The following is a 23,842-nucleotide window of genomic DNA, read 5'->3' on the forward strand; positions in this document are numbered from 1 at the left end:
GCTGTCACCTAGGCAGCTAGGCTATTATATATAATATGAATTGGGTAGAAAAGGATTGCAGGAGGCATAACATGCGTTCAAGACAAGATCAAGTAGTGCTTTTTCCAATTGTAGCAAGCGGGCATGCAAAGCAATACCTTGAAACAAAGCCATTCCTTACTTTATAGAAGCTTACTTTACCACCAAGCTTAGAACCCCTCCCTCCCTCCCTCCCTTTGTCATATATGATTGATGTGATCATATATAAGTACTAAGTAGGTGATGATACTATAATATCAACGATTCAATCACGGCATTAATTCACACAAATAATCAAGTTTGATTTACAACTTAGAATCCACCATGCCGGGGGTATATTCATCCGATTCTGATGACAATATTGGCGCAAGCCATGGGGCAAAGCTCTTTGGACGTGAAAGGCCAATTCATCATGTTCTTGGAGGTGGAAAAGGTAAAGTGTATGTTATGTACGATACGATCAATCTTCATTTATATAATAAACTTGCATCAATCTCATTTGTGTTTCCTCAGCGAAGAAAATGTGTTTTGGATTTTGTCCAGAGCGCGCACCAGTTTTGATGCTGAATCCAGTTGCCCTGTTTTGGATTTGTCCAAATTGAGAACATGTCTCTTTAGCTATGATATATAATGTGCTAAGACCTTGACCTTGTTAATAGTAATTAATAAAACTTGCAGTTGCGGATGTGTTATTGTGGAGGAACAGAAATGTATCAGCTGCGCTTTTGATTGGGATGACGGTGATATGGTTTCTTTTCGAGGTAGTCGAGTACAATTTTGTGACCCTCGTCTGCCACCTCTCCATTACCACATTGCTCGTAATCTTCATATGGCGCACGGCTGCAGAATTGTTCAGATTGTAGGTCCTTCTCTTTCGCTAATTTTATTTTTCTATATTTATTTATTGAGTAATATTTGAATTAATTATTGTACAGGACACCTCCTACCATACCTGATATAATATTACATGAATCTACATTCAAAGAGTTGGCTTCCACAGTCCACAAAAGATGCAACCATTTCTTGTCAAAGCTTCTTGACAGTGCATGTGGAAGAGACCTACCATTCTTCTTCTTGGTACTTCAAGTTTGATCTAACCATTCACTACATTCACTCTCAACTCAACTTTTTCAATTAAGTTTGATCTCCCTTTCTCTTCTGATTTTCAGGCAATTATTTCTCTCTATATTTTGTCTGTGATTGGAACCTATTTCAGCTTTCTGAATCTTGTTTACTTGGGTAAGAAGTTGTTATATTTGTTTGTTATCATCCGTAGTATATATTCCATTACAATATTATTAAAGTGTACGTATGAGATTTATGGCTCAATCTCTTTTGTTTGATTGCAATTTGCATGCAAATTAAGGGTTCCTCGCCCTGGAAACACTGCCATTTGTGTATGAGCGATTTGAGGAGGACGTTGATCGCCTAGCTGGAAAAGTTAGCAGAGAGATAAAGAGATCGTACAGAAAGTTTGATTCTCAGTTTCTCAACAAAATTCCAAGAGGCCCAGTGAAAGAGAAAACCAGATGAAACTTTGAATGGCATTGGCATGGCTTGGAGTCTGGACTTGGAATCATAGTTTGTGTGCCAGAGTTGCACGCATATTAATTCAAATCATTATGTGAAGATATATTTGTGTAAATAACACTACCTTTATTGTATTATAATTGTATATATATAAAACTGTACAATATCATCAACATTGGTTCAACATAATTAATTACTTACTTGATGGCTTTGGCATATCTGAAATGGTTAGTTCCCATTCCCATTCTCTTGGTTGATCAACACATGTTTCTAAATCGAGTACCGTACGAAAAAGGTCAAACTTGCCATGACTAGTCCCAAATCGAGCAGATAAAATATTTATCACGCTTGCATTGCATTGCATATATAGCTAGAAAGAAACACAACATAAAGCGGTATTGTATTGACACATTAAGTTAATTAGGTGTGGAGGAGCTCATAGCTAGCACAAGAAGTCCAATATTGGGTATTGCATTCATTCTAAAACAAGAGTGTGTGTGACTATATATATATATATATATATATATATATATATATATATATATGACACTAAGGAAGAAGCCCTTTGCAGATTTCCATGAATGTATTTTTGTACAACAGAAGCCTCAGCCTCTACTATATCTAGCTCGATCATGGTCCTGGAGCCAGCCAACCAGCTGCGATGCGATGCGGAGATAATTAAACAAAAAAACACAACAATTATATATACCTTTTCGGGTTCAACTTCAACTTCAACTTACAGAAGCCAAAACCACAACACAAGTATTCTTTTAATATTCTGTAATGTACTAGTAAGTGGGTTCTCATAAAGGCAACGTTTCAGTTCAAATTCTTAATGGGAAACCATTATATATAGATTACTATACGTTTGGACTAGTAGTAGCCGTCCCAGGTTAAAATCTCAAAAAGGGTATATTTATCAATCTAGCTAATCATGGCGGCAAGTGCTTTGTCTTTGGAATTATATTTTTTTATAGGTCGAAGCGATTACAGTAAGTAGCACTTATCAAAAGCATTGTGAGATCATTTTATAGATTTTTTAAATATCAATCTAGCTAATCATGATGAATTAATAACTAGGATGATGAGTTGGGTTGTCAAATGAGTTTAAGGCTTTTGATAATGTTATTGAATAATGATGAAATGAAGCCTTATTGGATGATATATGAGTTTGAGCCTAATTAAACTGGGATTGGGCAGTTTGACTGTAGATCAAACAAGTAGTCATTGAGGAGGATGGATGATGATGGTCACATTGATATTTTTTTTCTCCAATTGGAACAACAAGAATCCGACTGATCGAATTTTTATTGTCTCTTTCCTTATGGATGCTCTAGTTTGAATTTTTTACTATAGCCTATTTCGCATTCCAATGGAGGAGAAATATTGAGGGAAGGAGGATACGAAAACATAACCTCATAGTCTAAGAAAACTGTTTTTAAGCTTTTAACCACATGAGTTACAAACTTATGGCGTAATATCTTAATTAAGAACCCTTGATATTGGTAGGAAAGGAAAGAAAAGGTAGGTTTGCAGTTGCAGTCTTGTAGAGGCATATCAATTATAATAACCACAACTGGTGGAATATTAATTAGAGTACTAGTCGTTCAAGACAAGATCAGATACTACTTACCAATTGTACCAACCGGGCATGCAAAGCAACTCTAAGATTAATTAAGCCAAGGCCCCCAAGTCATTCCTTACTTTATAGAAGCATACTTTGCCACCAAGCTTAGAAGAGTTAGAACCCCTCCCTCCCTCTCCTTCATATGAATCATATATTTATAGGTGATGATAATATAATATCAACTATTCAATTAGGGCATTAATTCATACAAATAATCAAGTTTAATAATATTTTAGAACGTATCTACCATGCCTTCCGATTCTACTAACGATGTTGTACAATCTATCTTACTTGGAAGGCCAATAATAATTCATCGGGTTCTTGGAGGTGGAAAAGGTAACGTTATAATATAGGGAGCTTATGATCTTCATAAATTTATATATACTTGCATCAATGTGAAAACTCCTAATTCATAATTAATCTCATTATTTGGCTTCCTCACAGACACACCAACCAACCAACCAGCGAAGAAAATGGGTTTTGGATTTAGTCCAGTTTTAACCAGAGTTTCCCTTTGTTCATATCAGAATGTCAAAAGCAGGAAAATTTGTCCAAAGTAGACATGTGTTTAATTATGATGTGCTGCTAGGAATGAATTGGCCTTAATTTGAATGACCTTGTAAGGTGAGTAATTAAATTTGCATGCAGTTGCGGATGTGTTACTGTGGAGGAACACAAGTGTATCCGCTGCGCTTTTGATTGGGATGACGGTGATATGGTTCATTTTCGGGGTAGTCGAGTACAACTGGGTGATCCTCCTCTACCACCTCTCCATTACCACACTGCTCATAATCTTCATATTACAATTTGTCAAAATTTTTTTGGAGGTTATCTTCATATCGGCGATTATTCCATCCTTTCGAAGTAACGTACGTCCTAATCATGATCTTACATTTGAAGAGTTTTTTTCTGATATCCGTAAATTATTCAACTACCTTGACAGTGCATTTGGAAGAGACCTACCATTCTTCTTGTTGGTATACCCTTGTTGAAGTTAAATTTTTCAACTAATTAATTTCCCTTTAAAATTAGGTCATTTGAAGTATGTATACAGTGCTAAAGATCCATCTCCCTCTACTGATTTATTTTCAGGCAATTATTTTTCTCTATATGTTGCCTGTGATTGGAACCTATCTCAGCTCTCTGAATCTTCTGTACTTGGGTATGCATACGTAAGAAATTATTTGCTATATGTATATATATCATCATCATCATCCATCGTATTGTTAATGTGTATGATATTTATGACTCTCTTTTCCAAATTAAGGGTTCATCTACTTGGGAATACTACTGCCACTTCTGTTTGAGCGATTTGAGGATGACGTTACTCGCCTTGGTGTCAAAATTGCCCAAGAGTCGTTTGCCTTGAACACATGAAATCATTATGTGAAGATTTGTGTAAATAAAAAGACAACCTACCAATATATATAATATATAATATATGTATTGTATTATTAATTGTACAACAAACTCAACCTTGGTTCTTCATTAATTACTTGATCGCTTTAGCATATGTGAAATGGTTGGTTCCAATTCATTCCCATTATCTTGGTTTGATCAACGTACGTATATTTCCGATTCATTCCCAAATCGAGCATCAAGCTTGCATTGCATAAAGCCAAATGAGATTACTGCATGCGTTTGGACTGGTTGTAACCGTCCCAGGTCAAAATCTCAGAAAGGGTATATTTATCAATCTTTCTACTACTCTTAAAAATTATTATTCTACGTTATTGCAAGATGATTCCCTTCCCCTGCCTTTCCCCTGGAAGTGGTGAGAGCAGAGACAGTGCACAACAACAAACAACGATTTGGCTGTCACTCTCCCTAGTGGCAATTTAACTGTCATATTAGCTTCCTTCCTCCTCGTCCTCGTCGTCCTCCTCCTATATAGATAATATATAAAATATATATTAATATATATCATGATTGATGACAAGGAAGGAAGAGTGGGATGTGAATGCAACCCCAACAACCCATCACAATTTGTAGTGGCTGTGTTGACCTCCCACTCATCTTCATGTCAAACTCTGCTTTGCCTTCCAGTTTTAGTACCGCAACAAACAGAGAATCACGTAAAGCCCAAAAGTAGACGCACACAAAGATCCCACTAACAAAAATCATTCTAGTTGGAACATTATTGACTTTAGAACAACAATATAATTAACAAAGAAGCCTATATATAATGCCAATAGGGTGCTACCACTTTCATTCAGAGACTTAATTAAATCTACACAGAGAGAGAGAGAGAGAGAGAGAGAGAGAGAGAGAGAGAGAGAGTGATTAGATGGTGAGAGTATGGAGAGAGATTGGTAGTGTGGATGGTGGTGTCGCCACTGCCAATTGGTTAGTGTTTTGGGCAGCTTTGGTCAGCCTCTGTCTTGTCTCAGCCATAGTTTTCTCCTGTGCAGATGGTGTGTCTTCCAAAGAGAAGAACACAGCAGGTGACACAGAGCTTTATGGCGGCGGTTGCGCTGCCGAGTGCGGTGCAGCATGTGGTGCATGAAGCAAGCTCTAAGAGTAAGGAGAGAGAGAGAGAGAGACTGACTTAATTACACAAATCCTCAAAATGAATATGATGAGGTTTATTGCAAATTCCAAAACTAATTAGACAAACATTAGATTTCACTTCCCATTCAACTATTATTTGTATCAATCATTTGACTAATTATATGCTGTGGTTGATTATGCCTTTGTAACACATTTCCTCCAAGAATTGTAAAAGTGGAGGAGCACCTTGATTCATCTATCTAAGAATTTCAAAGCTACATGTTCTCCCTCTTTTTCTTCTTTTCATTTTCATATCTGATGTGAGTGTGCCTTTCATAACCACACACTAAGGAGGTGCGCCTTCGCTGCTAACGCTAATCCAGCAATGAATGATGAAGAATATGAATATGCACATTATTGCAACAATAAGGCATATTTTTTTAAAATTAAATTAAGTAAGAAAGACTAAAATTATGGTGGGGTTGGGGTACATCTTCCATAACAACATGCATCGATGGCTACAGGACATGTGTTATCCAAAAAAGATTTCATTATGTGTTTGTTTGTTCATGGTCCAAAATGAAAATGGAACTCCCGGTGAAGCAGTTATAAAAAAAGAACGTGCAAGAGAAGGTACAACAACGTCAAGATGGCCGAGTTGGTCTAAGGCGCCAGTTTCAGGTACTGGTCCGAAAGGGCATGGGTTCGAATCCCATTCTTGACAATATATATATATATATATTTTTTTTGGGGGGTTAATCGAACGCATGAACTTATTCCTTATCATTGTTTTAAGTTGTTGTAGTGTGACAGTTGTGTGAAATCTCTCTCCTATTGCAAGTTGAAATTGAAATTACTGGTGGAACACAAAGGTTTCTGATCCAATTTTCTTTTACTGTCATCACTATCTATGAGACCAACCCACTCAAAAGGTCAGTTTTTATGCTACCCAAACTTTTAATGCCTGTTAAAATCTCCATACACCATGATGCAAACCATGACAGGGAAAGGGGGTTGATGAAGCAAAGTGTAGAGGAAGTTTTCCTCCACATAGTGCAAAAGCTAGATATGAGTACAAAATGTTTTACATCACATTCAAAATCAGAAGACAAGCAATAATGGAACCTGTATATAATTTTTCCGATAACTGAAACAGAGGAATATATTAAAACCAGGTTCTAGTTCAAGGTTTTGTTTGCTGCAGACTTCTTATGTTGCCAAGGAGCTTTCAAAGTTGTGGAGCATGTGCTATGAGCCTTACCAGGCAGAATATCCAAGTCAATGTCAGAAAATGAAGAATAGGATGCATAAACTCTCTTCTCTGATCCACAAGCACAGTGCCTTGCATGCTGCGAGGCATGCCATCCGACCTTGCACGGAACTTTGATGCAACACCAGACAACGGCTAATGGGCACGAAATGCACAGCAAGCAGGCACTGCAGAGAAACTCTGTGGCTTTCTCACACCATTTAGATCTTCTCCCCTGAGAAGAAATGTAACTAGAAACAGAACAAGAATTGGAAGGTCTTGCAATATCCATATTGCTTCATCTGATTTGTCTCTCTCAAATTAAGGACCAGTTTTCTGTCCACCGTTCTCTTTATGCTGCTGCAGTGCGTGTTAGATAGTTCAATCTTTTTAAGGTCGATCCATATATTGCGACCTTTGATGCTGTATATGTGGCTATAAACATTGGTGAGCTATCTTCCTTGGAAAGCTTGCTGCTATTCTTTGTAAGGTTATCAACTTGCTGTTCGGTATTTTTTTGCTCTTCTACTTTCTGTACATGTTTTTCACTTTTTATCCTCTTCCTAGACCACTTATGCCCAAGACGCCTTTCGCAATGCTAGATTCGTCAAGGACCAACTATGCCTTGGATTATCCCAAAAAGAACGGGGGAAAATAAAGGGCAACTGCCTCAGCAGGAAAAAGAAAAGGCAAAACCCTTCACAAGCCTATGATGGTTCACCAGACTATCAAAGCAATCACCCTTTTAACTTTTTCAAGTATTTATAAGTCCACCGTCCCTATTCACTTGAAAGAATCAGATTCAAAGCATTGAATAATCAGTTTGCTTGGTTGCAAAGCATAATTCAAAATCTTAAGGTGACCTGTTCACTGCATTTCAGATTAGTGCATGCAACCCACTATTGCCAGTTTCGCTTGGACAGAGCTTTTTGTAACCAGTAAAACCTGGAAACCAACACACGGAGAAAAAACTTGGAAGAATTCTTCATCTCTGGATGAAATAAGTTGAAAAGGCAGCGAGAATATTGGCTAAACAAATGTTCATAGCAGACTTGAGAGCAAATTTGGGTCTCTAACAAGTAGTTGCATTGATTAAATAACATCAATATAGCGTTAATGATCTTGTTAGTTATAACACCTCATCAAGGATAACTTAAACTAATACATTGAAAGATCTCACTCAGCCAAAAAGATCTTCAAAGGCATAGCACATGAACTTCAGAACAACAAGGCTCCAAATGAAATTTTCACGGGGTATAAGGTAAAGACAATTGGCTGCCAACATTAGCAACTAGAAAAAGCTACCAATGCAATGCATACATGAAATATGCATTGGGAGTATATTTTCTATTGCAAATAATTATCTTGCAGTGAGGGTTAACCAATTTAAACAGCCGAATGTCCTGAAAATGTCATGCCAGACCTGGAAACTTATTTTTCAACAGGCTGCCGGAAATCAAAATCTCAAGCAGGCACTGTGCTCTTTCCTTGCAATCCCATGGTCTTGTTACGCAGCCTCTCCATGAATGCAGGATTTGCTCTTAATCTCTCCTTGACATATGAAACTCGAGCATCCTCAGCCAGTTTGTTAGCTTTCCCAGCTTCCTCAATGAGGGAAAGAAGAGTCCTAAGGCAATCCTTTCTATTTTCTTCTCGGTGTTCAAACCTTCACAAGAGAGAGAGAGAGAGAGAGAGAGAGAGAGAGAGAGAGAGAGAGAGAGAGATTAGTTTCCTTTGCAAAGAAAAGAAAACATAAATAACAAAAAACAAACGTTTCAATCTCTATAAGATGTTGTAATGAAAGGAAGAATGTGCAGTACTATATGTTGATATATCGATTACTTCTTTCACTCTAATTACATCAACTTGGGTGGATAAACTTTGTTTCTGATTTAAATAAGACATCTTAGATGTATAAACTGAGGTCGACTAAGTTACTGCACATAACAATTTTCAAGCACTTCCAAGACAAGTGAAATATTCAACGTCCGAGCAAGACATAACAAAAGAATCTTCTCATACATTCTGCAGGGACTATAACTAATATTTTCTTTTTGTGCTAGAGGAGTATGGGAAGGAGGGAAGAAAAAAATAGTGCAACATTCAAGGTTGTGGACTAGATGTCTCCAACTCAAAAGAGATTCGGGAAGCGCTAGTTCAGTTTTAGTAATAAAATGCAGAATCATCAATATCATATAGGGCATATAAGAATAGAAACTCTGAAATTTAAACAACTACTAACCAGCCTAAGTCCTTCAAATAATAATAAAATTAATAACAGAGAAAGGGGGCAAGCCGTTGACCTACCTCTCACTAGTAATTGTAAGCTCATCTTTCCCTGGATTGTACCGCTTTCCAACCAATTCTCTGAGCCGACGGAATTGATGCTTTGAAAGCCCAAGTTCTTTCACTGTGACAGACAGTTTCACTTTTCTATTCTTGGGATGCCACGCATCACCGCCAGGAGCAAAGACTACCCGTGTTTGCCACCTAAGGATTGGCCCTTCGCCTGGAGGGTCATCTAGATCCTTTTTCTCGTCCGGTACAGCAGTCTCGTCAAATTTCGGGGGGCCATCGGCTTCCATCTTCTGCACATATTCCATGACAATCTCATCCTCAAACTCCTTAAACAACTTGTAAGCTTCTTCAGGCTCAAGTTCCCCTCTTTCACACATATCCCCTAGGTCATTGAACTTCTCTTCAACCTTCCTTTTCATGTCATCTGGAGAAGACAAATGCATTACAGATTATTAGAAAAATACCAGTGCGAATCAAAACATGCAACTTCCATGACATTGAACCAATTTGATACGATACCTGTCTGGGTGAGAAACAAAGAAAATACTTGACAACTAAAGATTGGGCGCTCAGAAAATTAGACTTTGGGAAACATCTAGCCATGTAATGATACTAAAAAAGACAACTATTTCAATAATGTCAAAATAGATAAAAATGATTTATTTTAACAGTGTGGGCAGAGACGCGGAAACATACAGAAAGGTTAACACACAAACACAGCATTTCAAATAGGGAAGTGTTGTGGGTAGAAAACAGAGTATCGTACAAAATGGAGTAACTAGAAATGTATACCTGGCAGTAGCTTATCCCAGCTGAGCATATCCTCAAGAATTGCCTCACACTCTTTCGTATCCTTCATAATCCCATGACGAATTGCATCCTCAACAATATCATTCCACTTATTCTCATCCATGTTGTAGTACTCATCTTTTACCATCCTGTTCATGACTATATCCCTTGCGTTATACAAGTTATCAATCTCTTCATCCGTGTCATGCATTTCCTCAAAATCTGATTCAAACTCTTGGTCCTTAACATTATCCAGCGGCTTCATTTGCAGTTCATCTATCAGCTCATCATCTGTTTCCTCATGCTTCTCCGCCAATTTCCTCTGCAGAATGGCTTCTAGGATCGCCGGAAGCGCCTCCTCATCACCCTTGAAGTATTTCTCTATCCGCACTTTCAGCTCTATTAAACCAAAAGTTAAATTTGAAAGAAAATAGCAAAACTGAAATCGTTGTTATCTCTACAAATTTGAAAGGGAAATAATAAACTGAAAATAATTAGGACGCAATAGAAGAAGAAGAAGAAAAATCCCAAATATCACTTGAAATTTAACAACTTTGTCCCCCCCTCACACCAAACCTGAAATCTTATTAGCCAAAACATTCAAATAGTCTCATTTCCTTTATGAACATTACGGACCGGAAACCCAAAATTCGAAAATATTAAAATTTCAAGTTTATTTTATATCTCCTTTCATTCTCCCAGCACTCAAACAGAGGTCATTCTCGCAGTACTCAAACAGACAGAGGGTCAAGTTTGAAGGTAATTGAAAACTTGAAATCACCTTTGTTATTGATGTCCTGGACTTCAACGGGGGCATCTTTCTTGTTGGTTGGGATCACGCTCGAATCAGCAGACGGATTGGAGCTTCCAGCGGAAGAGTCGTCTTCGGACGAGAAAAGCCTGAGAAGGGACCGAGTCGAAGCGGCGAGTGGGACGAGTGAGGAGCTAGGATTAGGGTTGCAGGTTGGAAGGGAGAGAAGGCGATTGCGAGCGTAGAGAGAGACATTATTCAATAGAGCACGTCTCATGGTTCCCTAATTCACTCTCTAGGGTTTATTAAAGGTTCAGTTTTTGGGTTTCAGAAGGGGTTTTATGCTTTGCCTGCTTGCTGTCATTTCGGGTGCTTCAAAATGTTGTTGTCTTTTTTCATTTTTTGGTAGAACTGCAAAGGTGCGGGTTATTTATGTATTTATATTTATTTATTAGTTTTTTGAAAAATATTTATTAATCTATCTTTCTTCCATGATAAGTTGGTAAGTGCAAATAATTACCATCCCAGAAACAGTGTCTTGTATTCATCCAAATGAACCAAAAGTATTGAAGTGAAGTTGATCATCATCTTCCAGTGTAAAGAAACATTGAAGTGAAGTTGCAGCAGCTGTGAGTAGGTGTTGGGTTGAAGTGAGATGCTGCAACAGTAGAGCGAACAAAAAGCTCTCTCTCAGCAGTTTTACAAGTCGTCCTCACTCGGTTTTTATTCTTTCATCTTGAGAGAGTTGTTAAGAAACACTGATTCACTAAAACAGAGCTAATGCAATCAGAACCAGAGATGGTCGCTCTCCCGAATCCAAGAGAAAAAGCCTCGTTAAAATGGCTACAAACTTTGGCTACAAGGCAACTGTTGTAGAGGCTGACAAGAACATGTCAAAAATTGCTCAAGTTGTGAATTCTACTCATCTGTTAATGGGAGTTCAGGGAGATGCTGGCCTCGCAAACATTCATCCTTTTCCTTCCTGAAAATGCAATTTTAATCCAAATACTCCCAACTGGAGGGTTCGAATCGATCATTCGCACACTACTATTTCGGAGAGCATTTAAAGGTATGAAAAAAGTAATTTTGGAATATATAATAAGCAAAGAGGAGCACGCTAATAATTGACCCTCTTCAGTCTTCACACTAAATCAAGAACAGAGTATGGGAAACATTCAAGTTGGCTTTTCTGAATGCACAGCACACACAACAAAATGTTAAGCTTAACGTCAATGGGTTTAGGGTCACTTTCTTCTGCATTAGTAAAGCCCTTGAACTTCTTCCACCCACCCACCACCACATGAAGGAAACATCCGCATCCACAAACACATGAACAAACAGACAAGGCATGAACTGAATAACTTTTCGTTCGTGCAACTGAATAAGTTTGGCTTACATTTATACCGTTTCTAACAGCGTTGGGGGGTGTAGGACTGGCTGACCATCTAGATAGAAATTAACTGCTTCTATTTGAAACTAGAGAGCTTGTTTGTTACAAGGCCTGTGATGTGAGCTCTGAACAATGTTTTTGAAGTAATCTCTGTGTTTGTTTTAGCGAAATAGCGTGGATTTGGCTTTCATCACCCATCACTGTCAGAGCCTTCATCAAAATCAGATTTAGTCTCTTGGTCGTCATCTATGTCACTCAGTGGCTCCTCCTGCCTCTTCCCGGGAATTTCTTCCATGAGCATTTTATCATCCTCTTCATGCTTCCCCGTCAACTTCCTCTTCAAAATTGCTTCAAAGATTGATGGTATGGCCTCCTCATCCCCTCGAAAATACTTGTCAATTTGCATTTTCAGCTCTGAAACCAAAACATACAAACATCACATTGCAGATTCATAATGATAAACCCCCCAAATAATCAAAATCAAACCCTCAACCCTAACAATCCCACAAATCAACAAATTCGAACTGTTTTGCAAGCCATGCCAATGCCATGAATGATGCATACTGCAAGTGATCAAAACACAAAGCAATAAATAGCAGCTGAACTGAATCAAACAGGATGCAATTGTCATTTTTTCCCAAACCAATTTTCATAGAAAAATGCAGATAACAAGTTCTGAGCAACCAAGAAGAGCCTGCAACCGACTGAAACCCCAAATTTATATTTCTTACAACATTTTCATACCTTCGTCACTGACATCCTCCTCTTGGTTGTGCGATGAAGACTCAGTCGAGTAGAAGCGAAGTCTGGGCCGAGTCGAAGCAGCGAGTGGAGCGAGTTGGGATCCCGGATTGTAGCAGGAAGGAGAGAGAAGACGAGTACGAGCGTAGAGACACAGATTTCTAAGCTGAAGTCGTTTCATCGTTTTTCTTCCTAGGGTTTTTGCTTCTTTTGGCTCTGCGCGCGTAGGGTTTAAACGGGTAAATGCTGATTTTGTCGGCGGATTGAACCCAGGCCCAAATTAAGTGGGAGTGGGAAAGGAGAGTTGGGTCATGATATTGGGCTTATGTTTCTTATTTGCAGGTAAAATTGGGCACATAGTCCATTTTTCTCAACACAAACACCTCATTTGTAGCACGTATATTTTCCGAGTCCAAATCATATGTCCCCAAAATGTATGCGCCCTCTCTGTTCCCAAAAAATTCTCAACTCTCGAGTCTTTATCAAGATTAAAATAAAAAAAAAGTCTATGCGAATTTTCTAGTTTAATATATTGTAATCAATATGGCATGAGCTCACCATCATCTATTTTAATTCACATGACAAAGGCATCATCTTAATATTAAAAGGTGGTGAGGGACATTAAGCAGGGATTGCCAATTATTCGGGAATTAGGAACAACAAAATTTATAGGATGATGCATGTTCAATCTACATGCGTAATAAGCAATTGTTTATGATAATCATTCTCTTAGAAGTGAATTAGATAGTTAACAAATTTTTATTTTTTTCTAATTGAACTAGCAACTACACCACAATTTAAATGGTTTATAATAAATAAATAATTAATTAATTAATATAGATATGCGCGTAATCACCAATCAAAAAAGAAAAGCAAGCAGTGATGTGATGTGATGAGATGAGTGAGGAGGACTGTGCTTTTTCTCTTCCTTAAAAGCCGATTACTACTTTGACAATTGACTTTTCTTTGCTTCTACTCTTGTCTTGTGCTTTTGTTTTAGTATTATTTACTTTACTCTGCTCAGCAAGCAAACCCCACCGTTTTTCAATGTGGAAAAATAATATAATGCAAGATATTTAATATATTTTTTATTTTATTTTTAAAAAGTGTTTGAATTTGCTGAATGGGAATGGTTTGCAAGCAATTACACAAATAAGTAGAAGTTTTTTGCTTAAAATATTCTACTTTTCTTAAGACAGATCGTGAAAGAAGATAGGATTGTCACAATTTTTATGTATAATCATGATTAAATAAAGACAGAAGAATGATTGTTATTATTTTAATCTCCTTTTCAAATTGCAAGGAATAACTGTGAAAAGCTTAATATTGTCTGTCCCAAACCAAAGGCAAAATAATGAAAGCAAAACCTTTAACCCGTAATTTGTGGCGAAATGCTTGACAAATGGTAAGCCTCATTTCATTGCTTTTTCATTTGCAATTGTATAATCAGCACTGTTGAGTTGATGAATGCAAACAAAAATAAAAACCAGGAAAATTAGACAGACAGACAGACAGACGCCTTGAATTGTTTTAGAATGCCAGCCAGACAATGCCAATAAAAATCAATGACCATATTGACTAATTAATTAATTTAATTAAGATATTGTAGCGATAGATGATGAAAAATTAAAGACATTAGAGCATTCATAAAGAACTTTCTAAACCATTGTATTTATAAATTATAACCGGTAGACTCACAGTCTGAATTTCTAATTCCAAGATTCGTTAGAAATTATCAAAAAGAAAAAAGAGAATGGACTTAAATATTGCTTAGGGATCCCTCCACAGTCCACTCAACATTCTTTCTAATAAATAAATACAAGTACATGGCTCCTGGGCAGCGATGAAAACTGTGATAAGTGATAAGTGCAGTTAAAGCAAATCCAGTTGGGAAGAGAAGTTTTGACGACCCAGAATTATAATAGACTATTTCAATAGAATGCTCTTTTGGGATGTAGAAAGTTGAAGGCATTAAGATCTCATTCTCATTGGTTGGCTTACTTGATTGATTTGGTTGCTTTGTTTTGCTTGCTTCCTCAGTCCCTCCTGTCAGAATGTTCTACTTGTACACATACTTAATTTCAATGTTGATTCAATAATACACATGTTATGTTATTGGTGTCTCTTTTCTTTTGAGCCTTGAAGAAGCTGTCAACCAACCATACCATGGATGACCTCTCTACCTCTTCAGTGACGCATTTCATTAGCCAGTCCTAGTCTGGAAGTTTGAATAATTTTCTTTTTTCATGGAAGAGCCATTTTAAAGTACATAAAACAGCACTATAATTTACATGTAAATGTAATGGAAAGCAACAAAAAGAAAAAAGAAAAGAAAAGAAAACTAAAACAGAAAATTCAGTAGATTGCAGGGGCGAGTTTGGTAAATGCAGTGTTGCGTTTTTCATGTGATACGTAAGTTGAATAGACATCTGAGTCAATTTCCAGACTGAACATCCTCATTTACAGCACATATAATAAACAAATGAGAACTGAGGAGGGTGATATTAATATATGATTATTAGTCACCATGATTATGAACTGGATGCTTGACACTGAAAATTGAAAACATCCCTTCAAGCTCAAGCTTTCACTCAAAGCTGGGCCTTCTCTCACATGATTGCAACTATTTTGGCCTTAAAGACTAAACTCTGTGCTACATGCCAAGCCTGGATATTATTAAGAAAATATGTAATCCTTGGTGTAAAGTGAAGTGAAGGGATGAATTTTGACCTTGTGATTTCTCAGTGGGACCCTTTCAAATGCTGGCCACAGTAACCACGGATGTGACTGACATATGTGAATAGACTACATTTTCTGCTGTGTCTGTCCCCAAGCCTCAAACCACTGCACAAGGAGACACAGATCCATTAAAATTCAAATACCATTTCGTCTTTCGTTTTGGGTTTCTATTCACAAACTGACCCGTTTTATTTTTGGGTTCTGATAAGTAAGCATCCGCAGCTGGTTCAAAAAGCAAAAGAAAAGAAAGCAAAAGTTGCAATTTACTGAGATTCCCAGAGCCTCTTTGTCTGCAGTGTTTGATGGCATTGGCATATACCCTCCTGACTCCAACAAGAAGACAAAGCATAACCCACCCAACCAACCCATAAAAAGAAGCACTTCCACGATTTAAAAAAACTCATCTCTCTCTAAACAAATCCAAATTATATATATGAAAAACTGAAAAAATCAAATCAAATATCTATTCTATATTCTCTCTCTCCACTAAAATAGCCTCCCCCTCTATCACCGTCTCTAAACTTCACTCAATTTCCTTGGCATTTCATTATTCTTTCTCTCAAAACCAAACCAAACCAAACCAAAGTTACTTCGTTTTTCTCTCTAAACCAAACCAAAGTTACTTCGTTTTTCTCTCTAGGCACCATGCCTGTTGTCACGGAGAGCTCAACAACAGTGGCAGAGCACATCAAATGGAGAAGACCCAGAAGCCAATTCAGCCAACCCATTTCAGATACAGATCCAACTCCCTCCATTATCCAATCTACTCGATGCAAATCCACCATCTCCTCTCTCCTCCTCTCCAGCTTCACCACCAACACCAACGAAACCTTACCCACAAGCCTCAACAACAAGAAAAAGACAAACTTTTCCTCATCAACATTCAGAGGCTTGGGTTGTGCAGCCTCTGCCTCACAACAAGTCTCAGTTCCAGCAGTGATTCGGAACTCCGCTGATTGGCAAGGAAAGAAGGTAAAGAAGAAAAAACAAAAGAAGAATATCAACACCAAGAACAATACAAGCAATGACAAGAATGAATACAAGGATAAGACCCAGCACCAAGGAGCGGTTGATGGGCCTACCTTTGGTTTAAATTCTGCAACTTGTATGGATTTTCAAGATGTCTGGTGCGGTCCTGGAATTGGGTTCTCAGCAGAAACTGCTGGTTCTGTGGATTGTGTTGTGGCTAGGAGGAATGTCTCTGGTAGAGGCAAGATTGATGGGGATAAACTGAGCAGCCACAGGGAGGTAAGTTTTGATTTTGCTATTAATATATTTGTTCTATGGCTGGGAATGCTTTGAATTTGTGCCATTTCTATGTTGCGCTTTAACTCGAATTTTTTAATTTTATCGGTGGGATTACTAGGTTTTTGGCAGTTTCTTTGTTATTGTGGAACATGGTTGAGGGTTTTGTGGCTATTTGGTGCTTGATGAGGATATGCTTCTTTTGATTGTTGGCTGAAGTTTATGTTTGTATCTGTCAACTTTGATGCATCAATTCAATACTAGGATTGTATTTAAGCCGAAAATCTTAAATTTTCTGTTTTGTTTTGTGTTTCACGGGTCATGAATTTTCTCTTAATATTTCTAACTTTTGTGGGCCTTTTAGTTTTCACTTCATTCGTTCCATAGTGGGTTTCAGTTTATGAGTGTATTGGTATTATTGGCTACTTAACTTTTGATTTCTCTGTTTGGTTTTATGATTTTTATTGGGTACTCAAAAGTTGCCTTGAATTATAGTTTTTGATTTTCTCACTTATTAATTTGCGTAGATACGACTCGTTATCTCCAAGTTTAGGACCCCACACGAAACAGGATATATATTAATTAGCTTTGTTAATCTTCTCAGCGTTGGTTAGGGTTGGAAATTCTATTATGTTCTCTGTTAAATGTACTAGTCTTTTTATTTATTTACAAAATTTCCTATTGAATATATGACACTGAAATAAGATATCAACATATTTTATCCGCTTGTATAATGTGCTCCACATTGGGTTTGTTTTAATTAACCTACTTTGTTGATCAATTTTGTTTGCAGCGTCCTTGTTTAGCAAGGCGAACTGTGAGCCCAGAAACTGTCTCGTTTCTGGATTCTGAACCTGATTTTGTCACTAGCCGCCCTGAATCAGAGGTCTTTGGAGGTAGGTGTTATCGGCATGTTCGGCATCCATCCCCTGAAGGCCTTGCAGAGGTGCTTTTTACTCTTGCTCTTGCTCACTCTGTCTCTCACTTGATTTGGTTTGGTAATAAAAATTGTTTTAGTAAACACTATGCCACTGTTCAATATAAAAACTCTGCTTTCCTAGCTTTGGTGTGGCAAGCAATCTATTCAACTTGCAGCATTGATGTCTGAGGGATATTTCATTACATAAATGGAGTTTAGGAATTTTGTTAAATTTCAGATTTACAGTCGGTATGCTTGATGCTCTGTTGGTTGCAGATTATGCTGTTTCAAAGTACTCTTCTAATGGGTGGAAGACTTGATCGATTTAGGGACTGGAGACTTGATGTTGATAACATGTCATATGAGGTAATTGTTCGCAAACCAATTCGATTTTTTTTCTTGAAATTTGAATATGTTCTTGGCTACCTAAAGTTGGTAATGCCTGCATTTCTTATCTACATGCTTTCATAGTTTTTGTTTTCTCATTTGCGGATAACAGGAGCTGCTCGAGTTAGGTGATAGAATTGGTCATGTGAGTACTGGATTAAAAGAACATGAAATATGCTGCTGCCTTCGAAAGATTAAGCTTTCAATGTTGAGTGATCTGTCACCACATTCATCAGGGCAAGTTGATAGGAAATGCATCATTTGTCAAGTGAGTTTGTAACTTATTACTTTGAATTCTTCATCCCTTTTCAGATCTTTATTTTCTTATTTTGAAATTCTCAATGCTGATAGGAGGAGTATGAAGTAGCAGATGATCTGGGCAGCCTGCATTGTGGACATAACTTCCACTTACAATGTATAAAACAGTGGCTTGCACAAAAGAATACTTGCCCTTTTTGTAAGGTTGAAGCAATATCTAGATGCTAAGACTTGTGAACTCTTAGTATCCTTTCATTGCTTTTCTCCCTTGGTGTATAGATTTCATCTGCTTCAATACATGAGCAAGTATTCATTCTTTGGTTTGAAGGTTCAACTTTATTTGCTTATTTTGAAATCTTGAGCCTCTTTGTATTTTTGTGTTTCAGTGTTATGGAATTGAATAGTGATCACTACAATCTCAAAAATGTTTCTTATAATTATACTTGTTATGTGGTTTTTCCTGCCTATGAATTTATAGATTGCTTGAAATGCAATATAATGGTGTTACCATACAGTGAACGCTTTGTTTGTTTATACGATTTGTGGGTGAAATATCAATGCAGTTAAAGCCATATACCCCAAAAAAGGAAATTGGAAATGGTTCTGCTGGTTTCAAACGGAAGTATGGCTTATGATTTTAAAAAATTCATCAGGTTTACTTGCTGTCGAAGAATTCACTACTGCGTATTACGATTAAGGTTTTGGCATGCAGTGGAACTAAACTTGTTTTAGTAGCACAAATTATCCAGAATCTGTTACGCGCATAAAATAATTAGTTTTCTAATGGAATGGGATGCTATGTTTCCTTCCTACTCTGTGGTTTGGAAAGAAGTTTATCTCGACACAAATCATTGTTTTTCCCAATACAAATGATTATATCAGTTTGTTTTTTAGGGTTTCGGAAAATTCCCAAGTTATCTGCAAAATTTTCCATCGATGAAAGCAGCCTCAGGAAAGCTTGCTTATAAGTTCTCTTTGCCCTGTTCTGTACTCGTTTTGCTTTGAATAATTAATATCGTTTTTTCTCAAAAAAGAGTTATCTTTGCAATAGGGAAGCATATTCTAATGGTAAAACTGCAAGCATTCTAAGAACTAACATCTACTCGTAACTTGCATCTTTCAACACCGACTTTTAAAGTTTCATTTTGGCTCTGTTCATATACGGCATTTCCTTTACAACTATGTACACAACGAAACATGATATTAACATACTTGCACAAGCGAAGGCCTACCCCTCGCATGCCATGCACATCGGCCATGATTTTAATTTCCTTTTGGAGGTATCTTCATTTGGATGCCTTCTCTTTTGGAACAAAACAAAGCGCTTAAAGCTTCAGGACCTTCGGGTCACATACGGAATATAAGATGAAGAAATCAGGTCCTGTCATGGCGATTGAGAAATTCAATAATGTGTGGATATACTGTCTCTACTGCCTGCATCAAATATGGCACGTGAAAAAAAAGAAAAAGGAACAACCGTCAAGCAAAACATCGATAATACAAAATTAATTAATCAAAATGGTGTAACTAGATTAGAAATCTATCTTCCAGTGAATAAAGGGGCATATCACTCGTACCAAGCGACCTCCTACTAAATCGTAGTGGGCATAATGAGGACCACCGGCTTCTCCAAGAACTTTGAAAGTAACCAATTTCTCAGGAATGATCTTCACTGTTTCTGTCATGCCCATCGATGATATGGAGGGGGAAGAAAAGAGGAAATTAGTTTACAGGATTGAGTCTATTAAAGACAGCAGGGTCAAATGAATTAAAATTCAACCATAAATAGCTTCAAGAGGACATATTAGGTCTTGATCTCCTCCAAGGGCTAATATAGGGACATTGCTGTTGCATAGGTGATCCTTGTAAAAGAAAGTTCGACTCCTGTCACATAAACCACCCTCCTGGAAGGCTGTTGCTAGCTGCAAGAGAAGCTTAGTAGGCACGGTACCTGCAGAATATGATCACATTGACAATTACATGCTGGTCCAAAATTATAGAAATGCTGACAGTACAACATCTTGGCAAAACAAGTCCAAAGAGAGATTAATTAGTATTGTTGACATTAGCTAAAAAGAAAAATTCTAAACAGCTCATAGATTGGGCAGAAAGGAAAGACCATTGAACAAGTGAACATAAGTACAAGAAACCCAAGGGGTTTTCTGATAGGATCCACAAATTGCAGCTGCACAGCTAGCTCACCCTGTTATTGGGTATATGGCAATTTGAGCCAATATAAGCCTACCTATTTGGACATCAAAGTGTATACTGCCATGCTTAGCAGAGCTCGTGAAGGTTGTTTCTGATCATCCAATCATTAATATGAATGACAAATCAATTATAAGCATTTTTTACCAATGCAGTTCTGAATGCTCGGAAGCAATATACTCAGCAATATGTCAGTGTATGTTGACTTACAAAAGTTGTTTAAAACAAGCTTTTCGTACAACTCTGGTTGCAAGTCTTGAGCAGAAATTTGAGGCTTCAACCAAGACAAAACATGAGTTCGAGTTGCAAGATGATGCACAGCAGCAACTAATGCGCCAAACGGAACAGGAACATTTAGAACCTGTGCAGGGTCTGCCTGAATACAACAGTAAGATAAAGTATCCTCATCATATTTTTGTTCCACAAGCATGCAGCTATCATAGTGAATGGTAAGAGATTCGTCTTTCATATAACTTGCCAGAGGTAAAAATAACTTAAGTGATGATCTTGACTGCGTGTAGTCAAGTGATGATCCCAAAGTAGCAACTGATGCCAACCCAGAATCTCGTCCTTGAAAAGCTAAAGAGAAAAGTAGTAATTTTAGTGTACGAGAAGGGACATTGTAATAATCTTTTAAACAATAATGAAAAGGAAAGTTCATTGATTGTTCCATGTGAGAAACATGCAAATGAAGTTAAAAAGTTGAAGACATGTTTTTTGGGCCTCAAGTTGGAGAAAGTTTAGCTTGGCAACTTACAGCACTTTGAGAGCATGGCATATAGCAAGATACCCCCCATCGAGTGACCAATAGCAAGGAGCTTGCCATCCTTTGGTTTGCATTGAGTTCTTATATACTCCATCTAAGATGACATAATTGAAATTTGAGATAACCACTCTATCAAAGTATTGAAATTTCTTGCAATCACACACACCCACACATGCAAGCACGCACATGCCATCAGTGGTGCAAAATGTGATTCCTATTGAGAACACTAAATTTTTTCTAAATAATACATGATAAAATGTCAAGGATGAAGTCAAGTACATTAAGGCCATGTTTTGTGAGTAGTATTGGACTGGATTGGATAAGTCACTAAATCTAAGGTATATTGAAGGAAGAAATGAAGGTATGGGTGAATGACTTTCCATGTTGGGGGGATTAAGAGGGTTTAGTTATAAGATGTTGTTATCCTACCATTTTGTGGGGATTAAATGGGATAAGCTTTCTTCATGAGTAATCCATCTTCTACCTTAAACTTGGTCAAAAAAAATTTCATTTCTTTCTTAAATATGCTTTAAATATAGGGAGTATCCAATCCAATCAAATAATAGTCACCAAACATGGCCCAAAGGGATGTCACCACACCGCAACAGGCAGATCCTCTTCCAAGTAGTGATCAAAGTCCCAGTCAAACTTTACAATTAGGTCAAGTTGTTTCTGGAAATCTTCTAACGTAGTAGAAAAGCGCTCTTGGAAGTCCACAAACCTTGTGGGAACTGCTCGTGGACCCTCTCCAATGATATTTGAAAGCCTTTGACTTAAATCCCTAATTTGGGTAGCAATGGAAGAGTTTTGACCTGCTTCTAACAAACCTGCAAAATCCCCAATTTGAATTAAAGCATACAAGATAAATGAGCAGACTTAAATTTAGTTGTTTGATCAAAATCATCACTTCCTTGACCAACCTTCATTTAGAAAGCCTGATAACCTCTCAGGTAAATGCGTAAAAGTCTCCATTGAGTTTGTCACTAATTGCAATTCATCAGATTTAGACACCATATTATATGTCCCATTCAGAGACATTTCAGAATTAGCAAAAGCACCGCTCTTTCTTTCGTGCTTAACTGAAGACCTTGTCTGCTTGGACATGGCATTGAGAGACTGCTTCACCTCCCCTAAGTCCATACCATATGTGCTCAACCCAGAACCTCTGACTTCCAGAATCCATGTATCATATCCTTGGGCAGACATGTAGCGTGCAAACGAGGACTAAAAGACAAACAGTTCCATGCATTACCATCAGTAGTCTTATATACCATATACGGTACCAACTGAGAAATGCTACTAAACATAAATGAAGTTTGTTATGTATGGCAATGACGAAACAGAGGCTTAGATTTCCCCGCAAAAGTCCTAACCTGTGGGTTTTCAATTTTCAATACTTCAAATTGCTTGTATATACATATGTTGCAGAGCAAAATAATGATGAAAAATGAATCTTTTAATATCACACCTCAGGAGAGAGATCGTATCCAATAGCATTTGTGGCAAGTCCTGACAACAGCAACAGCGGGTGATTCCTAGGTTCCGCCTGTATATCCATCAATCAATCAATCACCATTTTTAGCCAAAATTCACAAACTTACATTACCTACATACATATATACATATATACAGAGAGATAGAGGAGGACCTTAGAAGAGGGAAGGTAGCGCCAGAAAGCGAGGCTCCATTCGGACTTGGGAACAGAGGCGTAGTGAAGCTCATCGGCCGTACAAATGGACAATCGCGGGTCCTTTCTCTTCTTCAAATCCAAAGCAACGCCGTTTGAGGCAGTCCGTCTCTGACGAGCATAGACCCGAGATAGTTCGGGTTTCGGGTCGGACCATGTAATTGGGCTAAAACACCAACGGTCACTACCAAGCGCGGTCAGGGAACGAATATCCGAATGCGGAGAGAGAAACGGCATTTGGCTGTCGTTTCTTTTCTTTTTTGAATTTCTGTTTGTCTTATGGGCTGGGTTTTGGTTCTGGGGACGCTCAAGCCACTTTAGCGGGAGAGATGGGAGAGGTGTAAATAGTTTTTGGTTTTCTCACTAATATTAATTTGCGTAGATACGACCCCACACGAAACAGGTATATATTAATTAGCTGTGTTATCTTCTCAGCGTTGGTTAGGATTGGAAATTCCATGACAGTGAGTCCGTAAGCATAAGCGGATCAGATCAGTTGACTATAACAGTGAACCTATTTTCTTGCACTCAAGTTCGAATTTCTCTCTCCGTAAATTAGATTAATTTAGATAATCGTTTATATAAAAATACAGTTCAGAAAAGAATTAAATATAACAAAGCTGCATAAAAACAAAGTAGTAATTTTTCTTAGCAAGTTTAATTTATTAAATATGTAATTTAAATAGTATTTATTTGTTCGTAGGGTATCATGCAAGAGTTTGAAAAGGACAACAAAGATAGCAGCACAAG

At 37.6% G+C, this 23,842-nt stretch overlaps 6 protein-coding genes and 1 non-coding gene across 8 annotated transcripts; 3 read left to right on the plus strand and 4 right to left on the minus strand.

Moving 5' to 3' along the window:
* Positions 1-103: 103 nt before the first annotated feature.
* Positions 104-1,737, plus strand: LOC117628307 (reticulon-like protein B9). The gene is made up of 5 exons (XM_034360727.1): positions 104-451; positions 697-877; positions 954-1,095; positions 1,188-1,257; positions 1,385-1,737. Exons 1-5 carry the CDS (start codon positions 343-345, stop codon positions 1,549-1,551), a joined length of 669 nt encoding a protein of 222 aa, XP_034216618.1. The 5' UTR covers positions 104-342; the 3' UTR covers positions 1,552-1,737.
* Positions 1,738-6,308: 4,571 nt separating this feature from the next.
* On the plus strand, positions 6,309-6,389 carry TRNAL-CAG. The gene has a single exon. It is a non-coding gene; the product is annotated as a tRNA-Leu (tRNA).
* A 290-nt stretch (positions 6,390-6,679) lies between these two features.
* LOC117627990 lies at positions 6,680-7,865 on the minus strand. The gene has a single exon (XM_034360323.1). The coding sequence runs from the start codon at positions 7,204-7,206 to the stop codon at positions 6,844-6,846; it is 363 nt and encodes a 120-aa protein (XP_034216214.1). The 5' UTR covers positions 7,207-7,865; the 3' UTR covers positions 6,680-6,843.
* Positions 7,866-7,966: 101 nt separating this feature from the next.
* Positions 7,967-11,151, minus strand: LOC117627988. The gene is made up of 4 exons (XM_034360320.1): positions 10,783-11,151; positions 10,005-10,400; positions 9,222-9,636; positions 7,967-8,580 (listed from the first exon to the last, which is right to left on the minus strand). Exons 1-4 carry the CDS (start codon positions 11,027-11,029, stop codon positions 8,379-8,381), a joined length of 1,260 nt encoding a protein of 419 aa, XP_034216211.1. The 5' UTR covers positions 11,030-11,151; the 3' UTR covers positions 7,967-8,378.
* Positions 11,152-12,082: 931 nt separating this feature from the next.
* LOC117627989 lies at positions 12,083-13,089 on the minus strand. Its single transcript, XM_034360321.1, has 2 exons — positions 12,887-13,089; positions 12,083-12,556 (listed from the first exon to the last, which is right to left on the minus strand). The coding sequence occupies exons 1-2, from the start codon at positions 13,062-13,064 to the stop codon at positions 12,333-12,335; spliced, it is 402 nt and encodes a 133-aa protein (XP_034216212.1). The 5' UTR covers positions 13,065-13,089; the 3' UTR covers positions 12,083-12,332.
* A 2,784-nt stretch (positions 13,090-15,873) lies between these two features.
* On the plus strand, positions 15,874-18,868 carry LOC117627056. 2 transcript variants are annotated; one of them, XM_034358943.1, is made up of 6 exons: positions 15,874-16,208; positions 16,242-16,870; positions 17,661-17,813; positions 18,063-18,152; positions 18,286-18,441; positions 18,525-18,868. In XM_034358943.1, the coding sequence occupies exons 2-6, from the start codon at positions 16,268-16,270 to the stop codon at positions 18,657-18,659; spliced, it is 1,137 nt and encodes a 378-aa protein (XP_034214834.1). In that variant the 5' UTR covers positions 15,874-16,208; positions 16,242-16,267; the 3' UTR covers positions 18,660-18,868. The 2 variants fall into 2 exon arrangements, with proteins under 2 accessions (XP_034214834.1, XP_034214835.1); XM_034358944.1 differs by having other exon boundaries at positions 15,874-16,175; positions 16,219-16,870.
* A 592-nt stretch (positions 18,869-19,460) lies between these two features.
* Positions 19,461-23,829, minus strand: LOC117627054. Its single transcript, XM_034358939.1, has 10 exons — positions 23,054-23,829; positions 22,874-22,951; positions 22,326-22,629; positions 22,006-22,232; positions 21,397-21,499; positions 21,118-21,218; positions 20,850-21,015; positions 20,212-20,382; positions 20,009-20,109; positions 19,461-19,865 (listed from the first exon to the last, which is right to left on the minus strand). Exons 1-10 carry the CDS (start codon positions 23,327-23,329, stop codon positions 19,806-19,808), a joined length of 1,587 nt encoding a protein of 528 aa, XP_034214830.1. The 5' UTR covers positions 23,330-23,829; the 3' UTR covers positions 19,461-19,805.
* Between the last annotated feature and the right edge of the window lie 13 nt (positions 23,830-23,842).

The sequence above is a fragment of the Prunus dulcis genome, chromosome 5, assembly GCF_902201215.1.
Source record: "Prunus dulcis chromosome 5, ALMONDv2, whole genome shotgun sequence".
NCBI lineage: Eukaryota > Viridiplantae > Streptophyta > Magnoliopsida > Rosales > Rosaceae > Prunus > Prunus dulcis.